Below are 26,565 nucleotides of genomic sequence, written 5' to 3'. Positions count from 1 at the left end.
GAGGCTTGTTGCATGAAATGGGTGAAGTCTGCCATCTCTGATTGCCTTATTTTTTTATTATTTGTCTTTTAACTGAGTGTTACTTGGACCATGTCACTTGTTGAGCGTAAGTAACCAGCAAAAGAAAGTGAGTCTCATTGTATTAAAAAAAACAAATCTCCATTTCACTCACAGGGCTGCACAGCAATGGTCAAATATAGATACATTGTGCGGTTAAAACGTGTTCCCAATTCATGTCATATTTACAATTTGTATCTCTGAGCAGATCAGTATGTATTTTAAAGCATACACGTCCCTCCTTATTCTGTTTAGTCTGTTAGGTTATAGGGCTGCACAGGAAAGATCAAAAGATTACAAGTTTAGACATTTTGGCTGCTAAAAGAATAGTGTCGTTGACCTGGAAAACAAATTGTTTCACAATAGATAAGTATGTATTTGCATACAAGACAAGCTAGCACTTGTCTTGTAGAACTCAAGACTGTTCACTGTCCTAGCTCCCAAATGGTGGAACGAGCTCCCCATCAACATCCGGACAGCGGAAAGCCTCCACATCTTCCGCCGCCGACTAAAAACACATTTCTTCCGACTCTGCCTCGACTAAGACGACGACGACGACAAAAAAAAAAATAATATAACTTATATATCACACTTATGACTAGCGCTTCATAGTTTGGCTTACTTGAAGCTCTTACTTACTTCTAGATCTTATTTGTACCCAAATGTTTAAATGCACTTATTGTAAGTCGCTTTGGATAAAAGCGTCTGCTAAATGACATGTAATGTAATGTAATGAACAGGCACAATTCTCAGACAGTCTAAAGTGCAGCCTCTTTCTGAAGTTTTCAGTAACTAAAGATTGGCTACACTCACACTGAATTCAAATTCACACTAACATGTCTGTTGTGGAGAACAATCACAGAGGGAGACAAAGAAGTCATGATCTTCTAAGATTTGAGCCAATTTAGCACCGTACCAGAAATTCCAACCCACTTCTCCAGTCTTTCGAGCAACATGTGATCAACTGTGTTGAATGCAGCACTGAGATCCAGTAGTACCATCATTGAAGTTTCTGATGCATTGGTATTAAGACGTATGTCATTTAACACCGTAAAAAGTGTTTCAGTGCTGTGGTGTGGTCGAAAACCTGACTGGAAAGCATTGAAGAGATTGTTTTGGGTCATGAGAGAGTGAATTTGTTGATAAACTGCTCTCTCAATGATCGTCGACAAAAACGCAAGGTTTGAAATGGGTCTGTAGTTACTTATTAATGAGGCATCTAGATTAGGCTTTTTCAAAAGAGGTTTGATCACTGCAGTCTTCAGGGCCTTGGGAAATTGGGAAAGTATTTACTATATTTAATACATCTGGAGCAACACGATTAAAAACATCTTTCTACAAGCTTGGAGGCAGCACATTAAGACAGCAGGTCGTGGATTTTAGATTCTGAACAGTTTATGTCAGATGTGTGGTCTGTGAAATGCATACAAAATAGAGTCACATACTGTCCTGTACACTTACTGGTACAAGCTCTTTGTAAATGTCACCTCTTTTTTTCCGATGTTCAATCAACAAGGGATGGTCATCCTCAAACACCTTCATGGCTAAGAGGAGAAAGAATTGTCACATTTTAAGTTGCAAATAAATAACTGTGGGGAAGAAATAATTTATTAAAAATAATGTCAAAAGTCTATCTAAAATAATAATGTGGCTTTTCTATGATTACCGGTTTTTGGAGTCTCCCTCCCCTCAGCTCTACATCTTCTCCCCTGGAGATCCACCTGTGGAGTCATGTCCACTATTGTAGAGCAGTACCACTAATTTTCAGGGAAAATACAGCACGGATCCTTTTCCACCTTGACCAGCAGCAATTTCCCCAGAGACTTTCTTGTTTTTATGTTGTAAAATATAAACATACACAGGCAACCTTAACCAAAATTTGCAATGTAAGAGCAATGAATAACTGGATTCAACTTACACTCCCAGTCGTAAAGTCCCTGCCAAATTTGTCCAAGTCAGCTCGATCACTCTGACCTTCATTTCCAAATAGGGTGAGAAATGCATGAGCCCATGTTGCATGTCACCTGTTGTCACTTCTATCTTGTACTCAACCTGTCAGTGGATAATTGATAAAATGGCAGGTCCAGGTTTTTGTTTTCAGTGCCTCTTTCTGTGCCTCTTTATCTAGTAACCTGTAACCTGTGCTCAGAACAAAAGTTTCCAGTTCCAGTAGTTTTGGCATTTTTTGATGACGACCTGTTGTGCTCGTCTAGTTGTCTTGCTTTTATCTATTTCTCCTAATTTCATGGCAACCATACAAACGAATAAGAGATGTCTGCTATGTCCCGTATAACTCCCTCCTGCAAAATGACCTGGCTAATCTTGTAATGAAATGTTCTGTCTGATTTTGATTTTTGGCACCCATGTTAATATATAAAAACACAATTACTTGATTTTGTTTTTTTGTGGTGAAACCAGAGACTGGATAACAAAAGTAGATTACTGAACATCCTTGTCTTACAAAAGGGAAAAGTAAAAGTCAGGTGGAGGGAGCTGCCTAACTATAGAATTAGCATCCTTGAAGTCACGTAGCACTACCTGACATGACCAACAGAACTATCTGGCAGAGTAGTGGAGTGTTATGGATGCAGATGAGGAACTGGAAACGGTTGTGCCTCATCAGCTTAGTATGTCACAAGAAAGGAACAAATAAGAACTTGTTTAAATTCAGTTTATTTACTGTTTTTGATTATTCACGTCATCTGATCGACACATCACACAGCATGAATCTTAAAAACCTGATATGAGAGCAGAAACTCTCACTTTGCTTATCTTTTCATGCAGCATGTTCCCACTCATAAACCCATACAGTATCTCCCAGAATTTATTCAATTAACAATCCAGGATTGCTCTCTTCATCTGTCTTAAGTCGCGATACTGTTTTCTATCTCAGCTGGGTTCAGGTATGTGTAGGGCACTTCCAGCTGTGAGTTTCTTGCCGTAATTTCTTCACTGAGGTAAGACAACTCTGCTTGAAACTCCTTCATCATCTGCTTCAGGGCAGGCTCATCAAATCGTTGTTCGGGGTAAGCACCCAAGGGAATCTGCCAAAGTGACAAAACAAAGACAGAAAAGTACATTGTCACAGGGTTTCCTGTTACAAAAGGTCTTAATCATCATACTGCATTTTTTTTTTGGCACAAACTTACAAAATCCGCGTATCTTTTTGAAAGTAACCACAACATTGCCATGTTTTTGGCAGTATCTCCAATATTTGGGAGGGTCTCCAAAATCGTCTTCATGCTTGACTGCCCCTTAGTGGTAGGAGGAGGTTTGTGCAGCAGGATTGCGCCATTGGGCATCCAGGAGAAGTAGTCGAACTAGACAGTGAAACAAGCATCAGTGGTATATATTATAATATAAAGGTTTTATTTATATGGTTATTTTGTGGCAACCTTGATGAAAAACAAATTTGATAACCAGAATCTATATTCAGCATGAAGGGACTTTCAAGAGTGTCGGTGACTGGACTTGCTTGTGTTGTGGAGGCTTTTTCCTGTTTTGACTGGTTGGTGGGGAAACCCAATGTTTTAAGCCGAGAGTGTTTACCGGTCTAGAGATGTAAATCTAATATTCTATATATTAATATAGGGGGGTAACCATGGCCTTCTAAGGACAATTGTTAAAAAGACACATGACAATGGATGAAGAAGATTGCAGATCCGTCAAATGTCCACTACCTTTGAAGAGTGAAGGCAAACCTGATCACCTGTTAACTCCTGCCTCACCTGTCCATTATTGACTGCAGCATGTTGAGCCGTCGATGTGAAGATCACCATGGTGATGAATCTGATCACATCCTCTGTACAATGAAAGCATGCTGGTATTCCTGTCGGCAGCACCACAATTATCAGTTATTTGCTTTGAAATATTCTGTACTGTACTGTTCTGTACAATTTTCTACATATATTCAGATTGTGTTAACACATTGTGTCAGAATGTGGGTTAAATACCTGACGCTTTGTTTCCCAAGAAGCCATGAGTGAATATCTCACTGATCCATTCCTGCAGCTCAGTGTCTTTACAGACGTCACTGTGTGTGGGATAATAGAACTCCACCACTGCTCTCACAAATCTGATAAACGTTGGATAAAATTGGGTTGAGTAACACATGCACACTGTTTTTAAAGCCCATTTTTAATGTGCAGTTTAAATAAATGTACTTACGTGTTGATGATGTTCCACACTTTGAGTCCATCATCTCTGTAGAAGAAGTTGGGGACAGACTCCAGTCCTCGTGCAGTGATGTTCTCTGGCAGGCAGAGGGAACTGTAGGTTGTTTCAGCATGAGTTCTTCTCATGAGCTCTGTCATCCCCTCATACCCAAGTGCACTCTAAATAATCAGTGACACAGAAATATTTAGAAGTTTCTCTGAGAGTAAAAACTAAATTGTAAAAGTGGTAACATATACTTGTAAATTGTACGTCAAACATCCCTACCATGGTTAGATACCCTTCAGGTCCAAGAAGAAGTTTTCGACCTCTTGTGTTTAAGACGAGAGTGTAGCGGAAGTGTGGAAACAGCAGCTGAACAGACAGAGGGGAAAAATTTTTAAATCTCTTAATAAGATGAGCAAACTTTGGTTGTATTTGTCACTAAAGGTGAAGGAGGGCATGATCAACATGTTTATTAGTTCTATGAAAAGTGGTGCAGTGGCGAACTGACAGTGTACACTGCCTCTGTTGAAGTTGAAATTTAAAAATATCCTTGTTAAGACATAAATATGTACATTTAATTGAGCACAATATTTTATATTGAGGCACTTGAAGGACAGGCAAATGAAAACACACAAACACACAATACAGAGAATGACAAAAAGGAAACAAGTTTAACCAAATCTTGGACAACATCTGCACCAAAGATTATCATTTGTTTTAAATTAAAGGATTAAATGATGTGAGAGTACGGATTAAATGATGTGATAGAGGGTTGAAATTGAACAAAAACAACCCTGCTGTGTCGTCATACCTTGTAGAGAGGATGAATCACAGGGAAACAGCGAAGAGTGGCAATAGCAAAAACCTCAGCCATAAAGTGAGTACACAGGAGGTGGTGAGTCGACTCATGATCCATTACATCTGCATTCCTGATAAAGATCTTAGCAAGTAGCCAGTCTGTCTCTGTGTCACTCGGCAGAAAGATGGGATTCTGCTCAGATGGTTGTTGATGAAGCTGAACATAAAGAAAAATGTTGATTTCACTCACACCTACATATCATAAAAATAAATATGGTGACAGATTCATTGTGTCAGTGAAATACCTGAATTGCTATTGGTTTCAGTTTGTTTTCTGGATTCATGTAGAACAAACAGAGACCAGCAGTCACAGGCAGAGGTTCTCCATCATTATCTCTTGGGTGAATTCCGTCCATCTTCTTCTCATCAAAGATGAATATGTTGCCTTTCTATGAGGTACAGAATCAAGGCATCGTGATAGCATAAATTTGTAATAAATGAAGCAGATAAACCATAACAAAACTACAAACGTAGTAAATCAACAAATTATCTCCCAAAAAAAAAGATATCCCTAGTTTAAAGCCATTCTTCTCTCAATACCTTCATTTCCTCCTGCAGAGAGGTTCCCTTTTCCAGAAAAGGCTTCACCATCTCCTGTGTGACTGGAAAGTTTTCAGGAAGCTCCGAGCAGCGCTTAATCATGTTGGGGTTGTTTCCGTTTAGAAACTGGTATCCGTAAAAGTCATCCTCCTTCCAGTGCTCTCCAAGGTACTCTAGAGGGAAGAAAGCAAATGCCAGAATGTGATGTTCAAAATCTTTTTACCCACCAAGGACAAGTTAACATGCTCATAAAAAATTGTGCTGAAATGCAGTCTAGAAATCATACTTTTGTGCAGGGCTCGCAGAACCGCAAATATTGTCATACGGTATTTATATGTATATATATGTGTGTGTGTGTGTTCAGGACAGAGCATGTAGATTTACCATAATTAATAAAAAACTCTTATAATCAAAATATATGACGGATAACATCGTACTGCTTAGTCCTTCTGCTTCTTGTGTAGATGTGAAAATACATTGTCATAATGTGATGCATTAACTTCCACAGTTAGGCAAAGATTACAATTACTGTAGTCTGTGGACTGTGTCACATCTTGAATGCATTGTTTTTGTTTATTTAAAGTCGTAAATTGGTCAGATTTTGCCAATAACGCTTACTGTGTGAGTGATGACTGGTTAGTTTGGAGCTCAGCTATGTCATTGAGATATGTACTGCACATAGTAATGAGGTTGTTTTTCTCCTGGGTCCCAAAAGTGCAAACTGCATGATCATTCTAACAGCTACAATTATAATGATCAGCCAGTTTAACCAGAAATACCTGCTGGTCCTGTAAATTGATAAGAGCCCATAAAATGATTAGATTTGACTTTATTGATCCCACACTGGGGAAATTCACTTGTTACAGCAGCAGGATCGGGAGCAGACAAGTACTTCAGAGGGATGTAAAATAGGCATTATAAAATATACAAATGCAAGAAACAGAAATACAATACTCATTGTTAGATTGAGGCTATAGCAGTAGCATTGCTGTGTAGAGCAAAGCAGCGGAAATCAAACGTGAAACAATACCTGATATTGTCGTCTTTTTGGCCCAGAAGACATTTTTCATGTCGTCAATGCTTGCCCATTTTTCCTTTGAGCCAATCATCCCTTTAAGCTTTAATTCTATCCCCCTGAATTAGGACAGGGTAATAGAAAGAAGAAAAGCAAATGGTTTGTGACGTTTATGGACACAGCTTGTGTCAAGTTTCAATACTTATATACAGAAGACTCACATTCTAAACGCCGTATCAGATAGTTCAGCTGTTCTGGATTTAGAAAAGCGGATTTCAGCTGGGAGCTTGTATTCATCATCAAAAATTATTTTGTGGGGTAGTCCTTCAATGGCAATCATCCATCTAAAAAAACAAACAAAACAAAACAATGAGCAAATGACTGTGAAATACATACGGATAGAGTCCCATACTGTCCTGTACACTTACTGGTACAAGCTCTTTTTAAATGTCAGCTCTTTTTTTCGATGTTCAATCCACAGGGGATGGTCATCCTCATACACCTTCATGGCTAAGAGGTGAAAACAGTAGTCAGACTTTTGGTTTCAAAATATTTTAAAATGGTACTTTGAATGTTCTATGATAAATAAGTTTTGGAGTTTTCAGACCTCTCCCGCCCCTCAGCTCCACATCTTCTCCCCTGGAGATCCACCTGTGACAGGGGAAAAGAATGACCTCTCCCTCTGGAGTTGTCGCCACTATTGTGGAGCAGTACCACTCATCATCTGCTGAGAACAAAGAGCAAGGATCCTTTTCCACCTTGACCAGCAGAAGTTTCCCCAGAGATGAACTGGTTTTTATGGTGTAAGTCCCTGTCTGCAAGGGAAAATATTAACACTGAAGGAAGTGCGGCATGCTGTGCTTTGAAAAGAGTTTTGTATTTAAATGTATGAATACTTTAAATTTAAATCAATGTTTGAAATCTGACCATAACGTACAGTGGTGTGAAGTAGTGTTTGCCCCCTTCCTGATTTCTTTTTTTTGTCACACTTAAATGTTTCAGATTATCAAACAAATTTAAATATACGACAAAGATAACCCAAGTAAGCACAAAATGCAGTTTTTAAGTGAGGATTTTATTTATTGTGGGGAAAAAAACTATCCAAACCTACATGGCCCCATGTGAAAAAGTAATTGCCCCACTTGTAAAATCATGAGGTAACTGTGGTAAGTCACATTTTTTTGAAAATTTCACTTGCCACACCCAGGCCTGATTACTGCCATTCAGTCTATTGAATCAAGAGACGACTTAAATAGAACCTGTCAGACAAAGTGAAGTCCAAAAAAAGGAAGACATCATGCCGCGATATAAAGAAATTCAGAAACAAATGAGAAACAAAGTCATTGACATTTATCGGTCTGAAAAAAGGTTACAAAGACCTTTCTAAAGCTTTGGGACTCCAGTGAACCACAGTGAGGGCCAGTTATCACAAATGGAGAAAACATGGAACAGTGGAGAACCTTCCCATGAGTGGCCAGCCGACAACAATTACCCCAATAGCACAGTGACGACTCATCTAAGAGGTCACAAAAGAACCCAGAACAACATCTAAAGAACTGCAGGCCTCACTTGCCTCAGTTAAGGTCAGTGTTCATGACTCCACCATAAGAAAGAGACTGGGCAAAAATGGCCTGCATGGCAGAGTTCCAAGACGAAAACCACTGTTGAGCAACAAGAAGATTAAGGCTCGCCTCAATTTTGCCAAAAAACATCTTTGTTGATCCCCAAAACTTTCGGGAAAATACTCTGTGGACTGACGAGACAAAAGTTGAACTTTTTGGAAGGTGTGTCTCCCACTACATCTGGCGTAAAAGTAACACCACATTTCAGAAAAAGAACATCATACCAACAGTCAAATATGGTGGTGGTAGTGTGGGGCTGTTTTGCTGCTTCAGGACCTGGAAGACTTGCTGTGATAAATGGAACCATGAATTCTGCTGTCTACCAAAAAATCCTGAAGGAGAATGTGAGACCGTTTGTGACTTCAGGCTGAAGCGAACTTCAATGTGGCTGAATTACAACAATTCTGCAAAGATGAATGGGCCAAAATTCCTCCACAGCGCTATAAAAGATTCATTGTAAGTTATTGCAAACGTTTGATTGCAGTTGTTGCTGCAAAGGGCGGCCCAACCAGTTATTTGGTGTAGGGGGCAAACACTTTTTCACACAGGGCCATGTAGGTTTGGATTTTTTTCCCTCCCTTAATAATAAAAACCGCAATGTGTTTACTTGTGTTGTCTTTGACTAATATTTAAAAAATAAGATATCAAGAAGGGGGCAAACACTTTTCCACACCACTGTACATAACATATGTATGCACAACCTAAACTGCATTTGCACTCTACATGCAATGTGCAAGTGAAGTCAACTTACAGCCCCAGTCGTGAAGTCCTGGCCAAAGTTGTCCAAATCAGCTCGCTCGCTCTGTCCTTCCTTTCCGAATAAGGTCAGAAATACATGATCCCATGTTCCTGCATTTTGCATGTCACCTGTTGACACTTCTATCTTGTACTCAGCCATGGCTACAGGTCCAGGATTTTCTTCGTTGTGCTCTGAAGTCTTGACTACTCTGCTTTTTAAAGCTTTCCTTGTCACTTGACTCCAGTCATTTAAACCCTTCCCCTAATTCCATCTGCTCCAATTCTCATTTTATGTAATAAGATAAGATAGTCCTTTTTTTGTCCCTCAGTGGGGAAATTTACATACATAGCTTGCCAAAGGACTACAATGAAAATAAGATGAAATTTGCATTGTAGCTTGTCCTTGGCCTCAGGCTGTGGATTGCAAAATACAATGGAATGTGCTGTGCACAGTTTACAGAACAGGTCTATCCAGGTATGGCCTATTCCAGTAAATAGTACAAACCCTGTTTGTCCAGATTTCTGCTGGCTGGTCTTTCCAGCTCAATACTCCCTTCTGGAAAGGGTAACCAGAACAAGTACGGCGGGCACAACTCGACTGTCTTTCTGAAGGTTTATTCCACATACACAGTTAAGCAGCAGTCAGTTAGCAGTTAGACAGTTTGTTAGTTTGAAGTTAGTTTGAAGTTAGTTAGACAGCATCTTGTTAGGTTGTAAAACCGACAAGTCGTACAGGTTCTGATGATAGATAGATTTACAAAGGCGCATACGAAGGCGATATATAACAAAACATGGCTTTGACGATGCACCTTAAAGGCACTTTAAAGGCAACAGTGCTTTGATACCAGTTACAACAATGAACAGATAACTAGAATGAAAGACAAATAGCTTTGCCTGCTAGAAAGTTCTACACCTCCCACTTGGCCTACTGATGCCTAAATCCAAGTAGGCCACAACAACCACAAATTTTGCCTTTCGAAATGGCTACATCGCTGGGTACGAACGTATTACACACGACTTTACCTTTCAAATGGGTACATAAAGCTACATCGCTGAATACGAACGTATTACACACAATTTTACCTTTTAAATGGGTACATAAAGCTACTTCGCTGGGTACGAACGTATTACACACGATATGAATAACAGATACAAATGACAAATAAAGGTTTCACATTGTCCTTGATGACACAGTGGCACCCTTTACCGAAACACACCACCAGTCTCTCGTGGAGGGAGGGTCTTGATCCTTTTTTCCGAAACACACCACCAGCCTCTCGTGGAGGATGGTGGAGGGGGGGTCTTGATCCCTTTTTTTTTCCGAAACACACCACCACCCTCTTGTGGAGGATGGTGGAGGGGGGGGTCTTGATCCTTTTTCCGAAACACACCATCATGTGGTGGGGAATCTATTTCTGTTCCTCCACTGGTAACAGAACCACCAACCTTCTGACATCTCTGTGAAGGATGGTGGAGGGACAGTTCTCCTTCTCTTTGCCTTTCCCACTTTGTCCACTGAAAACCGGGCAACTTTGGCACGTCCTCACTTTCACATCTCGTACTATGCCTTTCACATCAGGATGGGCCTCCACAACTCGACCAAGCCTAAACTGGCCTCTCGGTGCATTCTGGTCAGCCAACCACACTAAGTCTCCCACTGTGACGTTCCTTGCGGGTGCGTGCCACTTCTGTCGAAACGAAGAGGCCCGGGCCCGCCAGCTGGCTCCACCGCTTCCAGAACTTGTCGACCTCGATCTGGACCGCTCTCAGGCGCGCCACGGGGTAAGTCAGGTATTCGAACCCTCGAGAGTCCCCGCTAGGCCCAGCACGGCCAAGCAGAAGTGAGTTGGGAGTGATGACTCCTACAGTCTCGTCTTGTACCTGGACTCTTGCGCCGATTGGTCTTTCGTTTGACAGATTAGCTGCCAGGTAGAGGAGAGTCTGGAACTCCAGTGCTGTCAGGTGACTTTCCACCCCGATGTTGCTCAACGCTCTCTTGAGTGTACGGACTGCTGTTTCAGCTGCTCCGTTTCGATGGGGAGAGTCTGCTGGGTGAAACACCCACGACCAGTCGGTCCCAGCGGTGGTTGCTTTCTTCTGGACTTGATCCTTGTCAATGTTGTTCAGGAATTCGTAGAGCTCCTTTAAAACTGGCTTGGCGCCCACGAAGTTGGTTCCTTGATCCGACCAAAGTTTTCTTGGGTGGCCCTTGAGAGCTGTGAAGCGCTGGTACGCCTTTAGGAAGCCATCCGTTGACAGGTCTTCCACGATGTCAGCATGCAGTGCCCTGGAAGCCATACAACTGAATACTACACTCCAGACGTTCACCTTTGTTCTTCGCTTTACAGTGTCTCTGACAACGTAGGGGCCAAAGAGATCCAGTGCTGTTAGCTCAAACGGTGCGGCTGGTTCAGATTGTTCACTAGGAAGCTCACTCATCTGTTGCCTGCATAACCTTGCCTTGGTCTTTAGACAGTGCACGCAGGAGTCGATGATGCTTCTTGCAATTCTTGGCCCCTGTACTACCCATGCTTTGGACCTCACTCTGAGGAGTGTGCCAGCGATGCCTTCATGGTTGGCTCCGTGGGCTTCCCATGCGAGGAGGGTGCTGATCCAGGCATTATATGAGACCAGGGGTACTCCGGGGTTTCCCCAGGTGATGGCTTGGACTCTGCCGTAGCACCGCAGGAGCCCCGAAGCTTCGTCCTTGTTGACGACGAGTCTGTCTAGTGTCGTTACAGGGAATGCAACCTCTTTTTGGGCGGCCAGGCACAGGTCGTGGAATGCAGCCTCGAGTTCCTTTACTGACAGTACCACCCCACACTTTGCTGGGATAGGGGCTCTCCCTATACAAGCCAACCACGTCTTCACCGCCCTTCTGGTATAGCCGACTACTCCACAGAGCGCAGCTAGAGAGCTGTACTTTTCCGGACCCACTTGATCTATGAGCGCGGCTCCCCACAGTGTCTCTTTCGCCTTCGTGTCAACAGATTTGGCCTCAAGTACTGCGGGCTCTAGAACCTCTGTGGCTATTGGGTCTTTGTTAGCGGGTTTCAATGACCCCTTAGCTTGAGTCCTGGTGAGAACTGCTGTAAAGGCTTTTCTTTGGAGTCCGTTCATCGAGCTTCAGCCACCACTTTTGCTGCAGATTTCATAGGCCTATCCTTAACTGGACTAGGACTAGACAGGAACTCGGCACCCTTCTGCCACACGGAGTTTTCGTCTAGTCGCTCAGGTGAACACCCTCTCGTGACGAGATCAGCGACGTTGACTTCACCTGGGATCCACCACCAATCAGTTACGGGCCCAGCCTTCTGGATTTCTCCGACTCTATTTGCAAAGAATGTTTGAAATCCGTAACTGTCCCACTGGATGGCTCCCAGCACCATCTGACTGTCTATGAAGTGATACCACTTTTCCACAGTCAATCTTCCATGCTTCAGCATGTATTCCTTCAGGCGTGCGGCGAAGAAAGCCCCACAGATTTCGGCTTTGATTGCGTCGCCTTTCTGGTTTAAGGGGGTTAACTTGGCTTCCACCAACCGGGTAACTACACCATCTGACGTTTCCCATCGCAGGTACAGTACGGCGCCGTAAGATTCACAGCTTCCGTCAGAGAATGTGATTCCCCAGGGCTCGCCCCTCCAGCCGGAGGGTGTGAGGCTTCTGTGCAACTTGATGCTCCCCAAGCGAGTGTACTCCTTGAACAGCTCGATTGGTTTCCCTCGGAGTTCGTCAGAGAGGGACTCATCCCAAGTGTCCTTAGTGAACTTGCCAGCCTCCTGGGAGGCCTTCCTCACAGGAATTACACCTTTTTGCTTCACAGGTGTTGTTAGATCGATTGGGTCGTACAATCCAGTGATCTGGCTCAGTAGGACGCAACGAGTTAATGGGTTTGATGCTTTTACATCCATTTCTCCTTCAGTAAGGAGAGTCATTTGGTCAGGCTTTGCCTCGTCCTTCCTCCCACTTTGACCAGACCGGACCCAGGGCTTGAGGTAGAAGCCCCTTGCTTTCAGGATCTTCTTCACTCCCTCTAGGATCCTCCTCCAGTCGACCGGCTTCTCATGGTAGCTGGGTCTCTCAGAAATGTAAATGGGGATTGGCTCGCTGAACTTCCAAAGCTCTACTCTTGTGGGTAATGACTTTTGGCCTTTCAGGAACAATAAGAGCTTCTCAAAATGGTTACTGGGGAAGGCATAGTTTTTGGGGCTGCTCACATGTGCAAGCCACTGGGTTAGCATTTTCTCAGAAAGTCTGCTTTCTAAAGACAGTATCACCAGGTGCTTCTGCTCTTTTTTAGTGAGCTCTGGCTTCAATGAGCTGTGGCTTCTCTTCAGTTCCTTTGTCTGAGCCTCCAAACCTGTCTGGTTTGGAGTTAGCAGTGGTGTGGTTAGCAGGAGTTGGCTGGTGTTGGTAGCCAAGTCCTCCTGTGCTAAGCTCAGTCTTTCTTCTGGTGCCTTGAGGTCTTGATGCAGAGTAGACTCTTCTTCTTCTTCACCCTTTCTGGTAGAAGTCAGACTGAAGCTCAGTGAGATTCTCCTGACTTTGCACCAAGGTCTCCTGCAGCTCTGCAGTTTGGGTCTCTTCTGGTGCCTTTAGGTCTTGATGCAGAGTAGACTCTTCTTCTTCAGACTCTTTCTGGTAGAAGTCAGACTGAAGCTTAGTGAGCTTCTCCTGACTTTGCACCAAGGTCTCCTGCAGCTCTGCAGTTTGGGTCTTTTCAGAGCTCAGCTCCCTACTGAGCTCAGACATCTCGGCCCTCAGTTTACTCTGCTCCTCTACCTTCTTGACATTGACTTCCGTTACCTTCTGTAACTCTGTCACTTGACCCTTCAGTTTCTTCTGCTCCACTTCAAAGGACTCTGTGGGACCCGCTTGCGCCTGGATACTCTCCCAATCAGCCTTCTCGTCCCCGGAGATCTTAGGCAAGATTATCGGTGTGATCTTTGCTTTGGGTCGGGCCCACTGAGAGCTGCCTTCTCCCCCTGTGACTGTACCAAAGTTGCTGGTGGGCAAAGTTCCCCTTTGTCCCATGCTGGTGTTGGTGGGAGCAGTGTGAAACCTCGGTGGCCATAGTGTACTGGTGAGGGTTGGAGGCTGAGTAAAGCTGACAGTGGGTCTACGGTTAGGTTGTTGAGGCTGCGGAGGAGGCTTGGTAACACATCCAGTACTCTGCCTGTCAACAGGCAGGGAAACAATAGCCGAGTAGGTGTGAACAGGTGGGATGGTCCGAACACGGGTTACTGGTCGGATATGCCCATTTCCCCGTTCGTTATCCCGGCGGCACGCCCACTTATCCATCAGTGCCTCCTTTTCATCTTCTAATGCCAAAAGGAGTGTCCATTTCTCCATTCCGTATGGAATATAGCCTCTCCAAGCATATACAGGCTCTCTCAGTCTATTAAGCTTTCGATCCAGTTGTCTTCCTGTGGCCTCTTTCTGACTCCACGGCAGTATATTTTCCCTCCGGAGCGCCTCAACCTGATCGAAGGCCGAATTGAACTGTGTCACGAGGGCTTCTATCTCCGACTTAGCATCCTTGAACCACAGTATTTCCATAGTCTCACGGTACCTTTGCACAATGGCGTCCCTCGTTGCTAGGGCATTGCTCAGTTCACTGTTATCGTCTGTTGGGCCTATCTGTCCCAGTTCATCTATATATTCATTGCTGGCATCGATGAAAACATCGTAGTCGTTTTCCAACCCTGCCAACTCTTGCGACGATTTTTCTGCACCTAGACGACCAGCATTGACATTAAGGCGGTTAATACGCGTTGTTAGGCTCCGCTGCGCATTTGACCGTCTCCGCTGTAGGCTTTCCAGATCTGGCTTGTCATCTGCCATTTTACTTCTTTGAACTCCTGACTCACTCCGGAATTGGAATTGATTGGAGTTGACTCTCTGGTTCGTTGCCAATGACTCGTTCAAAGGATTCAGTTCTTTGCAAACGACACGTCCACGAATGGCACACGAATGTCCACGCCCCCAGCTGTCGACGTCACAATGTCACAGTCTGTGAGGCTCTTCGCCCAAGACTTCAAGATTAAATCTTAATCTGAATTAAATAGTTAATCTGAACACTGAATTCAAATTCACACTAACATGTCTGTTGTGGAGAACGTCTGCCTCACAAACAGACCGAGAAAGAGAAGGCGCAACACTACCCACGCTACTGTAACATCCATCCATACGTTATCTACGTACTGTAAAATAAGAAATTAACCATTACAAAAAAGTGACAATCGTTGTTATTACAGCGGCAACTACAAATTAAATGAACAGATCAGTGCGTAGTGAGTGTGGTGTATTAGCTACACAACTATTTGCACTGCTCATTTGAACAAACACATAGCTGCAGAGCCGGCCTAAAACAAGAACTCGAAAATTACTATCATATTGTAACATCTATAGAGACAGCAGAAAAAGCATGAATGGTTAGTGTTCCAGCATTAAAAACAATTGTAAATGAAGTTACTGTATGCCGTGTATGCATTTATTGCAACAGTAAAAGTGGTTGTGAATAAACATAAGGTGTATCTGCTGGAATAGGTTATGCTATTATTAACAACAGTAAAAGCATATAAGTAAGAGTATATTTAAACTCATTTCAGCGACCTGTTTTTCTCGTACAGAGGAGAATGTGAATCTTTTAAACACAAAGAAATGTTCAGACTGCATCTATTAACACATTTCAAAGTTGCCTCTTTTCATCCATTGAAATTGCTGCCTGTCAAACAGGTTTCCTTAAACTACAGACAAATGGTTAAACATGCAGTTACATTTCACAAGTAGTCCAACGTGGCAGCCCTGGAGGAAAACTGTGACCTAACAAACTGGATAAATGTGCCTCTGTGGTTCAGCAAAGCAGTTAGTAGTGGGCTATGCTATAGTAAAATGTATCACTATCATTAGCAGGACTGCAAATCTTTGTCAGCAGAGGGAAGAATGAGGTGCTGTAGAATCTCCTTGTCGACGGCTGTGTTTATAACACAATTATTTGTCAGGTTTTCTTTGGTGAAGAAGCCAAAGCACGGGCTGGATAACAAAAGAATATTTCATTGTCTAACAAATAGTAAATGAAGGTAGTAAATGTGCAGTGATTTAAGGACAGGTGTGATGTGGTCCATTTTCTGAGACCTGTAAAGACACCATTACAATAATCTAACCTACTAAGAATAAATGCATCAACACGTTTTTCCATGTCTTGTTTAGACATAAATCCTTTAATTTGTGCAATGTTTTTGAGATTATAATAGGCTGGTTTAGTGATGGTCTTTATGTGGCTGTTAAAATTCAGGTCTGAGTCCATAACTACACCAAGATTTCTGGCTTGGTCTGTGGTTTTTAGTGTCATTGAGTCAAGTTGGCTACTGACCTCAAACCTTGCGCTTTTGGGACCAATAACAATGACTTTTTTCTTTTCTGCATTGAGCTGGAGACAATTCTGCCCCATCCACTGATTGACTTGATGGATACACTCACTCAGCGACTGTAATGGACCGCAGTCATGTGGTGACACTGTAATATAGAGTTGGGTGTCATCAGTGTACGAGTGTTAAGAGATGTTATGATACTATGATGTACATGATCCTTGGGCCAGTAGGAGCATATAGATGTTGGCCCAAGAATGGAGCCTTGAGGGACCCCACATGTCATCTTTGTTCACGCAGATTCACAATTACCCAGGTAGACAAAGAAGTCATGATCTTCTAAGATTTGAGCCAATTTAGCACCGTACCAGAAATTCCAACCCACTTCTCCAGTCTTTCGAGCAACATGTGATCAACTGTGTTGAATGCAGCACTGAGATCCAGTAGTACCAACACTGAAGTTTTTGATGCATTGGTATTAAGACGTATATCCTTTAACACTTTAATAAGTGCAGTTTCAGTGCTGTGGTGTGGTCGAAAACCTGACTGCAAAGCACTGAAGAGATTGTTTTGGGTCATGAAAGAGTGAATTTGTTGATAAACTCTCAATGATCGTCGACAAAAACGCAAGGTTTGAAATGGGTCTGTAGTTACTTATTAATGAGGCATCTAGATTAGGCTTTTTCAAAAGATGTTTGATCACTGCAGTCTTCAGGGCCTTGGGAAATTGTCCTGATAGAAGAGAAGTATTTACTATATTTAATACATCTGGAGCAACACAATTAAAAACATCTTTCTACAAGCTTGGAGGCAGCACATTAAGACTGCAAGTCGTGGATTTTAGATTCTGAACAGTTTCTGTCAGATCTGTCAAATATAAACATACACAGGCAACCTTAACCAAAATTTGCAATGTAAGAGCAATGAATAACTGGATTCAACTTACACTCCCAGTCGTAAAGTCCCTGCCAAATTTGTCCAAGTCAGCTCGATCACTCTGACCTTCATTTCCAAATAGGGTGAGAAATGCATGAGCCCATGTTGCATGTCACCTGTTGTCACTTCTATCTTGTACTCAACCTGTCAGTGGATAATTGATAAAATGGCAGGTCCAGGTTTTTGTTTTCAGTGCCTCTTTCTGTGCCTCTTTATCTAGTAACCTGTAACCTGTGCTCAGAACAAAAGTTTCCAGTTCCAGTAGTTTTGGCATTTTTTGATGACGACCTGTTGTGCTCGTCTAGTTGTCTTGCTTTTATCTATTTCTCCTAATTTCATGGCAACCATACAAACGAATAAGAGATGTCTGCTATGTCCCGTATAACTCCCTCCTGCAAAATGACCTGGCTAATCTTGTAATGAAATGTTCTGTCTGTTTTTGATTTTTGGCACCCATGTTAATATATAAAAACACAATTACTTGATTTTGTTTTTTTGTGGTGAAACCAGAGACTGGATAACAAAAGTAGATTACTGAACATCCTTGTCTTACAAAAGGGAAAAGTAAAAGTCAGGTGGAGGGAGCTGCCTAACTATAGAATTAGCATCCTTGAAGAACTATCTGGCAGCGTAGTGGAGTGTTAAGGATGCAGATGAGGAACTGGAAACGGGTGTGCCTCATCAGCTTAGTATGTCACAAGAAAGGAACAAATAAGAACTTGTTTAAATTCAGTTTATTTACTGTTTTTGATTATTCACGTCATCTGATGGACACATCACACAGCATGAATCTTAAAAACCTGATATGAGAGCAGAAACTCTCACTCTGCTTATCTTGTCATGCAGCATGCTCCCACTCATAAACCCATACAGTATCTCCCAGAATTTATTCAATTTACAATCCAGGATCGCTCTCTTCATCTGTCTTAAGTAGTGATACTGTTTTCTATCTCAGCTGGGTTCAGGTATGTGTAGGGCACTTCCAGCTGTGAGTTTCTTGCCGTTATTTCTTCACTGAGGTAAGACAACTCTGCTTGAAACTCCTTTATCATCTCCTTCAGGGCAGGTTCATCGAATCGTTGTTCAGGGTAAGCACCCAAGGGAACCTGTACAAAAAAGTACATTGACACAGGGTTTCCTGGTACAAAAGGTCTTAATCATCATCATACTGTATTCTTTAATGTATGTATGAGCACAAACCTACAAAGTCAGTGTATCTTTTTGAAAGTAACCACAACAACGCCAGTAGTTTGGCAGTATCTCCAATATTTGGGAGGGTCTCCAAAATCGTCGTCATGCTTGACTGCCCCTTAGTGGTTGGAGGAGGTTTGTGCAGCAGCATTGGACCATTTGGCAACCAGGAGAAGTAGTCGAACTAGATGATGAAACAAGTTTTAGTGTGGTAGCTACATTAAAAAAAAATAAATAAATGAAATTAACTGAATTTATATTCAACATAAAGGAATCTTCAGTAGTACACATAGGCCTCGTTGTCACACACACAGAGACTTTCACACAAACACACAAAAGCCCCTTTTCCACCTATGGTACCAGCTCGTCTCGCCTTGGCACGCCATGGTTTAGGTTGGTTTTACACTACATAATACCTACGTAATGTGGGCCGAGTCATCACTGTGTGGCTGCATGAAACTGCCATGACTTTGTTTTACACACGACACACACAAACGAGTGACCAGTGACATGCAAAGCAGTTGTTTTCAGTGCCACTGAATCATTGTCAGAATCAGAATCAGTTCATTAAAAGTATTTGTTCAGTACTTCCTCCATGACCGGAGCACAGACTCTGTCTGACACAGTCACTAGACTGAAATACAGTGGCAGGGTTTGTGATGCCGCTCGCGATCAACGGTGCTGTCGCTAAATACACCAGACTCCTCTGTTAAATATTGACATTTTAGATATGTCCCTGGTAATAGTTGGAGATTAACCCACGATTATAGGAGTGTTAAGTCTTTTGCGTAAAATCTTGCAAATTGGAGAATTTGCGGATGTCAGTAATTGTCTCCAAGTTGTTCTTTGCCCAGGGCATCAAATTTCCTAAAACCATCCCTGGTAGTAGAGATACAGTAGGCAGCTACACTTGCTTGAGAACAGTTCAAGACCTTTCACCTCTCATCCAGGAAGCTTCCTCAGTTCTGACTGACTCTAGGTATTACTTGGTTAGTTAGTTAGTTAGTTAGTTAGTTAGTTAGTTGCCCTCTTGGGGAAATTCGTTTTCACAGTTTCTGTACATTTGCTTGTCTCACTTTACGAAAAATCACAGCAGAAAAAGCTGAAGTGGGCTTTAATGCATTTATTAGGTTTATGTAGGCCAAAATCTTGTCCAATTACAATATGAGATCGGGCCTTGCTAAGGACGATTATTAAAAGAAAAAAAAATAAGGGATGAAGAAATTTGCAGATCTGTCAAATGTCCTCTATCTTTGAAGAATGAAAGCAACTTTGATCTCCTATTTACTCTTGCCTCACCTGTCCATTATTGACTGCAGCATGTTGAGCTGTAGATATGAAGATCACCATGGTGATGAATCTGATCACTTCCTCTGTACAATGAAAGCATTCTGGTATTCCTGTTGGCAGCACCACAATGATCAGTTATATTTGCTTTGAGATATTTTACAGTGTATAATATGCGTTGCTTTATATCCAGGTTGTGTTAACACATTGTGTCAGAATGTGGGTTAAATACCTGATGCTTTGTTTCCCAAGAAGCCATGAGTGAATATCTCACTGATCCATTCCTGCAGCTCAGCGTCTTTACAGACATCACTGTTTGTGGGATAATAGAACTCCACCACTGCCTTCACAAATCTGATAAACACACAAACAGTTTTGGTAATTTATTGTTTAATGCATGTTTAGTGCTCCTCAACTCATCATTAGTTTTTCTGCCACAGTCCTGGCTCCAGCAACTGTTGGCAGCTTTTCTCCCATCTTCTCAATGGTGATTGTCTGGATGGAGTGGTGTGCTTGTCTGCAGCTACTGATGCCCCAACTGTCTTCTGTCTTCTGCAGTAGCTTTCAGCACTTGATTGTGATGCCAAGTGCATCGGTCCTGCCAAATTTGCCATTGGGCAGCAACTCAAAGTCCCCTTGCATTTCCTCCCCAATGCCACGTCCATTGCACACAAAATGGACGATGTGGAGTTATTGTGTGACCACACACGGCGATCCTCAACACACTACACTGACAGGGCAACAACAGGGACTCCAGAAAGGATAGAGATAGAGGACTTTGTAAGTGTGTACACAATGGCTGGTGCTCTCAGAGCCTCTGCTCACCTGATATAGAGACTTTGTCAGTCCTACTTAGTAAACAATGACAATAAAGGCTTCTATTCTATTCTATTCTATATCTACATACAGTACGAGGATCTGCATCCTGCTTTAAAATCAACAGCTCAAATAATTTTGTGAACCTGTTGATAATGTTCCACACTGACAGTCCATCATCTCTGTAGTAGAAGTCAGGGACAGACTCCAGTCCCCGTTCAGCGATGTTTTCTGGCAGGCAGAGGGAGCTGTAGGTTGTTTCAGAGTGAGTCCTTCTCATAAGCTCTATCATCCCCTCATAACCAAGTGAGCTCTAATAATCAGAAACATAGAAATATTTATCATGAGATGGGTTTCTCTAAGAGTAAAAATTGCATTGTAAAAAAAGTAAAAACAACCTGTATTTAGTTTTATGTAAATGGAAAAGAAATAATTCTGTATGTTAAAAAATCCCAACCATAGTTAGAGCCCCATCAGGTCCAAAAAGCTCTTTTCGGCCTATTGTGTTTAAGTAGAGAGTGACCCGGAAGTGTGGAATCAGCAGCTGAACAGACAAGAGGGGGAGAATGTTAAATGTCTAAATATCATTGTTTATTTTAACAGGCAGTACGCGTGCTGATCCCTAACAGGAAGACATCATTATTTGAAAAGTTCTTAATTAATAAAATGGGACGCCGAAAATAGAAAAAAAGTCCTTTATGTCAACACATAATATGGATGTGCAAATAAAAACTTTACAGATCATGGCCCGATTAGGAAGTAACAGGTTCAACAAGATCTTGAACAAAACATAAATTAAAAATCAACTATATTCATATGTTTAGGCTTAAAAGGCTTTGAGAGAAGTCACTGACAAAAACTCTGCTGTGTCGTCATACCTTGTAGAGTGGATGAATCACAGGGAAGCAGCGAAGAGTGGCAATAGCATAAACCTCAGCCATAAAGTGAGTACACATGAGGTGATGAGTCGACTCATGATCCATTACATCTGCATTCCTGATAAAGATCTTAGCAAGTAGCCAGTCTGTCTCTGTGTCACTCGGCAGAAAGATGGGATTCTGCTCGGATGGTTTTTGATGCAGCTGAACATAAAGAAAAATGTTGATTTCACTCACACCTACATATCCTAATAATAAATATGGTGACAGATTCATTGTGTCAGTGAAATACCTGAATTGCTATTGGTTTCAGTTTGTTTTCTGGATTCATGTAGAACAAACAGAGACCAGCAGTCACAGGCAGAGGTTCTCCATCATTATCTCTTGGGCGAATTCCGTCCATCTTCTTCTCATCAAAGATGAATATGTTGCCTTTCTATGAGGTACAGAATCAAGGCATCGTGATAAAGCACAGATTTGTAATAAATGGTGCAGATAAACCATAATAAAATTACAAACATGGTAAATCAACAAATTATCTCCCAAAACAAAAGATATCCCTGGTTTAAAGCCATTCTTCTGTAATACCTTCATTTCCTCCTGCAGAGAGGTTCCCTTTTCCAGAAAAGGCTTCACCATCTCCTGTGTGACTGGAAAGTTTTCAGGAAGCTCCGAGCAGCGCTTAATCATGTTGGGGTTGTTTCCGTTTAGAAACTGGTATCCGTAAAAGTCATCCTCCTTCCAGTGCTCTTCAAGGTACTCTAGAGGGAAGAAAGCAAATGCCTGAATGTGATGTTCAAAATCCTTTTACCCACCAAGGTCAAGTTAACATGCTCATAAAAAATTGTGCTGAAATGCAGTCTAGAAATCATACTTTTGTGCAGCGCTTGCTGAACTGAAAATATTGTCATACGATATTTATATGTATATATATATGTGTGTGTTCAGGACAGAGCATGTAGATTTACCATAATTAATAAAAAAACTCTTATAATCAAAATATATGACGGATAACATCGTACTGCTTAGTCCTCCTGCTTCCGCTTCTTGTGTAGATGTGAAAATACATTGTCATAATGTGATGCATTAACTTCCCCAGTTAGGCAAAGATTGCAATTACTATAGTCTGTGGGCTGTGTCACATCTTGAATGCATTGTTTTTGTTTATTTAAAGTTATAAATTGGTCATATTTTGCAAATAACGCTTACTGTGTGAGTGATGACTGGTTAGTTTGGAGCTCAGCTAAGTCATTGAGATATGTACTGCACATAATAATGAGGTTGTTTTTTTCCTGGTTCCCAAAAGTGCAAACTGCATGATCATTCTAACAGCTACAACTATAATGATCAGCCAGTTTAACCAGAAATACCTACTGGTCCAGTAAATTGATAAGAGCCCATAAAATGATTAGATTTGACTTTATTGATCCCACACTGGGGAAATTCACTTGTTACAGCAGCAAGATCGGGAGCAGACAAGTACTTCAGAGGGATGTAAAATAGGCATTATAAAATATACAAATGCAAGAAACAGAAATACAATGCTCATTGTTAGCTTGAGGCTATAGCAGTAGCATTGCTGTGTAGAGCAAAGCAGCGGAAATCAAACGTGAAACAATACCTGATATTGTCGTCTTTTTGGCCCAGAAGACATTTTTCATGTCGTCAATGCTTGCCCATTTTTCCTTTGAGCCAATCATCCCTTTAAGCTTTAATTCAATCCCCCTGAATTAGGACAGGGTAATGGAAAGAAGAAAAGCAAATGGTTTGTGACTTTAATGGACACAGCTTGTGTCAAGTTTCAATACTTATAGAAGACTCACATTCTGAACTTCGTATCAGATCGTTCAGCTGTTCTGGATTTAGAAAAGCGGATTTCAGCTGGGAGCTTGTATTCATCATCAAAAATGATTTTGTGGGGTAGTCCTTCATTCACAATCATCCATCTTAAGAAACAAAAAAAACAAAACAATGAGCAAACGACTGTGAAATACATACGGATAGAGTCCCATACTGTCCTGTACACTTACTGGTACAAGCTCTTTTTAAATGTCAGCTCTTTTTTTCGATGTTCAATCCACAGGGGATGGTCATCCTCAAACACCTTCATTGCTAAAAGGTAAAAACAGGAGTCAGACTTTTAGTTTCAAATAAAAAAACATTTTAAAATGGTACTTTGAATGTTCTATGATAAATAAGTTTTGGAGTTTTCAGACCTCTCCCTCCCCTCAGCTCCACATCTTCTCCCCTGGAGATCCACCTGTGACAGGGGAAAAGAATGACCTCTCCCTCTGGAGTTGTCGCCACTATTGTGGAGCAGTACCACTCATCATCTTCTGAGAACAAAAAGCAAGGATCCTTTTCCACCTTGACCAGCAGAAGTCTCCCCAGAGATGAACTGGTTTTTATGGTGTAAGTCCCTGTCTGCAAGGGAAAATATTAACACTGAAGGAAGTGCGGCATGCTGTGCTTTGAAAAGGGTTTTGTATTTAAATGTACGAATACTTTAAATTTAAATCAATGTTTGAAATCTGACCATAACGTACAGTGGTGTGAAAAAATGTTTGCCCCCTTCCTGATTTCTTATTTTTTTTGCATGTTTGTCACACTTAAATGTTTCAGATTATCAAACAAATTTAAATATACGACAAAGATAACCCAAGTAAGCACAAAATGCAGTTTTTAAGTGATGATTTTATTTATTATGGGGAAAAAAACTATCCAAACCTACATGGCCCCATGTGAAAAAGTAATTGCCCCACAATCATGAGGTAACTGTGGTTAGTCAAATCTTTTGGAAAATTTCACTTGCCACACCCAGGCCTGATTACTGCCAGACCTATTGTATCAAGAGACGACTTAAATAGAACCTGTCAGACAAAGTGAAGTCCAAAAAAAGGAAGACATCATGCCATATAAAGAAATTCAGGAACAAATGTCATTGACATTTATCGGTCTGAAAAAAGGTTACAAAGACCTTTCTAAAGCTTTCTGACTCCAGTGAACCACAGTGAGGGCCATTATTCATAAATGGAGAAAACATGGAACAGTGGAGAACCTTCCCATGAGTGGCCAGCCGACAACAATTACCCCAATAGCACAGTGACAACTCATCTAAGAGGTCACAAAAGAACCCAGAACAACATCTAAAGAACTACAGGCCTCACTTGCCTCAGTTAAGGTCAGTGTTCATGACTCCACCATAAGAAAGAGACTCCAAGACGAAAACCACTGTTGAGCAACAAGAACATTAAGGCTCGCCTCAATTTTGCCAAAAAACATCTTGATGATCCCCAAGACTTTTGGGATAAAACTCTGTGGACTGACGAGACAAAAGTTGAACTTTTTGGAAGGTGTGTCCCACTACATCTGGCGTAAAAGGAACACCACATTTCAGAACAGTCAGATATGGTTTTTCACACAGGGCCATGTAGGTTTAGATTTTTTTCCCTCCCTTAATAATAAAAACCTTCATTTAAAAACCGCAATGTGTTTACTTGTGTTGTCTTTGACTAATATTTAAATTTGTTTGATGATCTGAAACATTTAAGTGTGACAGACATGCTAAAAAATAAGAAACCAGGAAGGGGGCAAACACTTTTTCACACCACTGTACATAACATACGTATGCACAACCTAAACTGCATTTGCACTCTACGTGCAATGTACAAGTGAAGTCAACTTACAGTCCCAGTCGTGAAGTCCCAGCCAAAGTTGTCCAAATCAGTTCGCTCGCTCTGTCCTTCATTTCCAAATAAGGTCAGAAATACATGATCCCATGTTCCTGCATCTTGCATGTCACCTGTTGACACTTCTATCTTGTACTCAGCCATGGCTACAGGTCCAGGATTTTCTTCTTTGTGCTCTGAAGTCTCAACTACTCTGCTTTTTAAAACCTTCCTAGTCACTTGACTCCAGTCATTTAAGCCCTCCCCCTAATTCCATCTGCTCCTATTCTCATTTTATGTAATAAGATAAGATAAGTCCTAAGTCAATTCAAAGTCAATTCAATTTGTCCCGCAGTGGGGAAATTGACATCTTATTTATTCTACGAATTACAACAAATGCTGCATAGTTTTTTTGTTGTTTGTTTTTTAGACAACAGTAAATTTTCCTTTACCTTGCTAACCTGTTTCATATGGAATTAGATTTGTGTCAATATTTTCAAACAACACTTTTTTGCTTTTCAAAGCAAAAAAAATGGATTTAATTGTTCAAAAATATTGTATTTTATTGTTTAAAAAGACTCATATTCTTTGCAAAGTGGCTCAGTGCTTAAGACTGGTACCCTGTGTGCCAAAGACTTCATGGTCGCAAGTTCAACTCCACCCCTGGCAGGTTGTATTCAATTCCCTTGTAAGTCTCTTTGGATAAAAGCGTCTGCTAAATGACATGTAATGTAATTTGTTCTTTGAGCTCAAACATAAAGTAAAAATATATTGAATAGCTACTACGGGGCAACTGTGCTGGTTGCAAAAACAAGGACTGTGTTTGAAGGGAAGTCTTTGAGAAAATGAGCCTAAACTTTCAAAAATAGCTTGCCAAGTGGATTGCAAAATACAATGGAATGTATTCAGTTTACAGAACAGGTCTATACAGGTATGGCCTATTCCAGTATATAGCACAAACCTTGTTGTAAAAGCTAATGCTTCGGGCGGCTGTGTGACCTCAAGATTAAATAGTTGTGTACTCAAGCAGTTGAACAGAGGGGTATTCCAGAAAGCGGGTTATGTGAGAACTCTGAGTTTGTTAACCCTGAGATGAGGGAAACTCTGAGTTATCCGTTCCAGAAAGAGAGGTAACTTAAACTCTGGGTCTGTTACTGCGGTAACTTACTCTGTGAACATAACCTGCTCGCTGGCAGGTTTACTATAAGAAACCCAGAGTTTCTACCCGTCTTCTCCCACACGAAGAAAGCAGTTAGACATGGATTGCCCATTCATTAGAAATCCAATCGACATCGAAGCCGCATTGATTAGAAATGCATTACGTCGTGAGAGAATCTTCCGACCCAGATTAGACGTTTTGATTAAAAATAAAAGACAAATTCACATGTGATTTGGTTCTTCTTTATTCATTAAAAGTACAAAAGCAAC

General features: G+C 41.5%; 2 protein-coding genes across 2 annotated transcripts; both read right to left on the bottom strand.

The window, feature by feature from the left end:
- Window positions 1–2,714: 2,714 nt before the first annotated feature.
- LOC131443337 (hydroperoxide isomerase ALOXE3-like) lies at window positions 2,715–9,722 on the bottom strand. Its single transcript, XM_058612870.1, has 14 exons — window positions 9,002–9,722; window positions 7,236–7,443; window positions 7,057–7,138; window positions 6,850–6,972; window positions 6,644–6,747; window positions 5,614–5,786; window positions 5,319–5,462; window positions 5,027–5,230; window positions 4,498–4,584; window positions 4,225–4,391; window positions 4,011–4,132; window positions 3,786–3,886; window positions 3,207–3,377; window positions 2,715–3,101 (listed from the first exon to the last, which is right to left on the bottom strand). Exons 1-14 carry the CDS (start codon window positions 9,146–9,148, stop codon window positions 2,922–2,924), a joined length of 2,013 nt encoding a protein of 670 aa, XP_058468853.1. The 5' UTR covers window positions 9,149–9,722; the 3' UTR covers window positions 2,715–2,921.
- An 8,294-nt stretch (window positions 9,723–18,016) lies between these two features.
- Window positions 18,017–25,317, bottom strand: LOC131443338 (hydroperoxide isomerase ALOXE3-like). The gene is made up of 14 exons (XM_058612871.1): window positions 25,156–25,317; window positions 23,686–23,893; window positions 23,500–23,581; window positions 23,293–23,415; window positions 23,091–23,194; window positions 22,058–22,230; window positions 21,762–21,905; window positions 21,470–21,673; window positions 21,049–21,135; window positions 20,738–20,904; window positions 20,008–20,129; window positions 19,788–19,888; window positions 18,502–18,672; window positions 18,017–18,403 (listed from the first exon to the last, which is right to left on the bottom strand). Exons 1-14 carry the CDS (start codon window positions 25,300–25,302, stop codon window positions 18,224–18,226), a joined length of 2,013 nt encoding a protein of 670 aa, XP_058468854.1. The 5' UTR covers window positions 25,303–25,317; the 3' UTR covers window positions 18,017–18,223.
- Window positions 25,318–26,565: the final 1,248 nt, after the last annotated feature.

The sequence above is a fragment of the Solea solea genome, chromosome 17 (genome assembly GCF_958295425.1).
Source record: "Solea solea chromosome 17, fSolSol10.1, whole genome shotgun sequence".
NCBI classification, from domain to species: domain Eukaryota; kingdom Metazoa; phylum Chordata; class Actinopteri; order Pleuronectiformes; family Soleidae; genus Solea; species Solea solea.
Note: the sequence above shows the minus strand (reverse complement) of the source record. Positions and strands in the feature narration are given on the sequence as shown.